Here is a 3,564-nt window from a genome sequence, read left to right as displayed (position 1 = left end):
CGCGTACTTTGTGGCTCCTGATCTACAGGATGTTTAGGGTGCGCCCGCGTCAGCGCAACTCTCGAAGGCGCTCATCCTTTGAGCGCCTTGTGATAGCAGAGGTTTTTTACACGCTTTGGAAGCAGCGAGGCTTGGCCGAAGTGCGCGGAAGACGGCAACGCGCCATGTTGCCGCTCTTGAGGAGGGTGCGCCTCATTGTGTGGCAATTTCTAGAGGAAGAACTAACAGTGGGCGGCGAAGCGGTGTTCTTGCGGCGCTGGTCGACCCACTTTATTTCTGTACATTCTAACAAAGTGGTGCTCCCAATCATGCAATACTAGTCAATACTCGCTGAGTTTGCCCTGGGTTGGTCGTGGTAACGGGTATCATCCCCTTACCCAGTAATGTACACATCTGGGAACAAGTGTTGTACCGCATGGTAACTTTCCCCCTCCATTTACACCCCCCACCCCAACCTTCCCCTGTTTTAAACCATCGCGTACTGAGATGTATGTTTAATTTGGAAACATGCCGCGCAATGGTATTCATTGTATATAGATTGTTGGCCTGTTCCGTTTCTGTTTGTATCTGTGCATATTGGTGACTCGTTTGCGCATATTTTGCTTCTTTTTGAAATTACATTATGTACTGTTCGTGACTGCCAGTGTTCTTATGTAAATGTGGTCTGGTGCACCAATAAATTCTCTTTATACCGTTATGCTGCAAGTGTAGCCTCTTTTGTGGGCACAGGTTCGCCCAATAAAAGTTGGTTTTGTCTTTCACAGTATTGCTACTGTGTTCTTCAACGTCACCACCACGTGACATCTGGTGGAGGTGCTTCTTTTTTGTTTTGTTCATGTACCGGACGCCCCCGACAAGCCGTAATCTAAGCCCGGACCGCAAAGAGAACAACAACGTAGTCCCGGACAATCGAGCAAGCCGCCGTCTTCAACAGCTGCCCCCGGAGCACGGACTTCTACCGAAGAAGACCAAGAAGATTGTGGCCGAGGCAACCCCAATGGCAGCCCCAGCGTCCCCCATCGTGCTGCAGCAGCCCAGGGAACCACCGACATTCCGCGGTTCCACATTTGAGGACCCGGAAAGCTGGCTGGAAACGTATGAGAGGGTCGCTACGTTTAACAGCTGGGCAAGCGACGACAAGCTGCGACATGTCGATTTCGCATTGGAGGACGCCGCCAGGACGTGGTTCGAGAATCGAGAAGCCACCTTGACGACGTGGGACCTGTCCCGAAGCAGCTTCCTGCAAACATTTACAAGCGTCCTGCGAAAAGAGCGAGCCCAAGCTCTACTGGTGACCAGAGCGCAGCTGCCGAATGAGACGATCGCAATCTTCACTGAGGAAATGAGCCGTCTGTTCCGGCACGCCGACCCGGAAATTTCCGAAGAGAAGAAAGTCCGCCTACTGATGCGTGGTGTACAGGAGGAACTTTTCGGCGCAATGACACGAAGCCCACCGACGACCATAGAAGAGTTCCTTCGCGAGGCCACCAGCATTGAGAAGACACTCGAAGTGCGGAACCGACAATACAACCGCCGCACGAACTCGACAAACTACGCCGGAGTTCAGTCACTGGCCATCGACGACCTGCGCGAGACCATCAGGGCAGTCGTCCGAGAGGAGCTTCGAAGGATGTTCCCTTCATCGCAACCTCAAGTGGCCTCAGTCGCCGAAATTGTCAAAGAAGTCCAGCGATCGCTGGGAGTTCGAGAGCTACAATCACAATCATCGCAGCCCCAGCCAGAAGCGATTACCTACGCCGCCGTCGCCCGCCGTCAAGGTCCCCCTCCACGACCGCGCCAGGGCCCTGTAACGCCGCAATTCCGTCGACCACCGCCACCGCCACCAACACGCCCACCCGTCGACCAGCGCAGCTACCCGAGGAAGACAGACGTTTGGTGCGGTCCTGACCACCGCCTGCTCTGCTACCACTGCGGGGAAGGCGGCCATGTGTACCGCCGATGCCCATACCGCGACCTGGGATTGCGAGGGTTCGCCGTCGACGCACCGCGCCCTCGAGGAGGCGAACGCCCTCGTGACATCGCCGAGTACCTCGCCGCTACTCAGTGGAGCCCTCGACGGCCATCCCGGTCGCCGTCACCAGGCCGCTACCTGTCGCCGTAGCGCCGTCCATACACTGGCGCAGCACGGGGCCGCTCTGCGAGCCCATATCCGGAAAACTAAAAGCAGCAACCGATGGAGGTGGGTTGCTGTTCGTCGAACTGACGAAGATCCTCCGCCGCCGATGAAGACGACGCAGAGACCACCTCGACAACATAATAACGACACGCCGCCGTCCCGACGAAGTCAGGAAGCCAAGAATACACCGACGAAAGGCGACTTGACGACGAGACGTTCAAACTTCAGTTCAACACGACGCAGCCGCGATCCGGCGCCAAGACCTAACTGCAACGCCAGGCAAAGAACCACCGACCTCGACGTGCTTCTCGACGGCCACGCAGTTACCGCCTTAGTGGACACAGTTGCTGATTACTCCGTAATGAGTGGACACATCGCCGCCCAGTTGAAGAAAGTTAAGACCACATGGGAAGGCCCTCAAATTCTGACCGCTGGAGGACACCTCATCACGCCGACTGGAATTTGCACGGCAAGAATAACCATTCATGACCGCACTTACCCTGCCACCTTCGTTATCCTCCAACAGTATTCACGAGACGTCATTCTCGGTATCGAATTCCTGAACCAACACGGTGCAATCATCGACCTGAAGTCGAAGTCAATAACGCTGTCGGAAGATAAAGCGACACCGCCGGAGAGCCCTCGTAGTCACCACGCCTTGAGTGTGCTCGAAGATCAAGAGAGCATCCCACCTCGCTCCAGCATTATTTCGGTCGGCACCGAAATACCCGCTGACGTAGAAGGTGTCATCGAAGGCGACCAACGTCTACTGCTAGACTGTGAAATTCGCGTCGCAAGAGGGATCGCTCGACTGCATGGCGGGGAAACTGAAGTGTTGCTGACAAATTTCAGCCAGGAGTTCAAGCACATCAACAAGGGCACGACGATCGCATACATCGAGAAAATTCTGGAAACCAGTAATGTTTTTGTCCTCTCGGATTCCGCCGCATCTACCCCGACGACCATGGTTCCCGAACCAGACTACAACATTATTCCAAGTCTCCCCGTGATTAAGCAACAGCAGCTCAGAAGTCTGCTCCGACGATACAAAGGCTGCTTTTCGACGTCATCGAGGATTCGACAAACACCAGTCACCAAGCATCGCATAATCACCGAGGAGTGCGCTCGACCACTCCGCCAGAGCCCTTACCGAGTTTCGCCGCGAGAACGTAAAGCTATAATAGAACAAGTCGACGAAATGCTGCGCGACGACATCATCCAGCCGTCGAAAAGCCCGTGGGCATCCCCTATTGTCCTGGTGAAGAAAAAGGACGGAACCCCCCGTTTTTGCGTCGATTATCGTCGTCTGAACAAGGTCACGAAGAAGGACGTATACCCCCTCCCACGGATAGACGACGCATTGGATCGGCTCTGCAACGCAAAATACTTCTCCTCGATGGACCTCAAGTCTGGCTATTGGCAAATAG

At 54.9% G+C, this 3,564-nt stretch overlaps 1 protein-coding gene across 1 annotated transcript; it reads left to right on the top strand.

Annotated features, from left to right (window-relative positions):
• The first annotated feature begins 835 nt into the window (after positions 1 to 835).
• LOC144134783 (uncharacterized) lies at positions 836 to 2,122 on the top strand. The gene has a single exon (XM_077667611.1). It carries the CDS (start codon positions 836 to 838, stop codon positions 2,120 to 2,122), a length of 1,287 nt encoding a protein of 428 aa, XP_077523737.1.
• The last annotated feature ends 1,442 nt before the right edge of the window (positions 2,123 to 3,564 follow it).

The sequence above is a fragment of the Amblyomma americanum genome, chromosome 5, assembly GCF_052857255.1.
Source record: "Amblyomma americanum isolate KBUSLIRL-KWMA chromosome 5, ASM5285725v1, whole genome shotgun sequence".
In the NCBI taxonomy this organism is placed as follows: Eukaryota; Metazoa; Arthropoda; class Arachnida; order Ixodida; family Ixodidae; genus Amblyomma; species Amblyomma americanum.
Note: the sequence above shows the minus strand (reverse complement) of the source record. Positions and strands in the feature narration are given on the sequence as shown.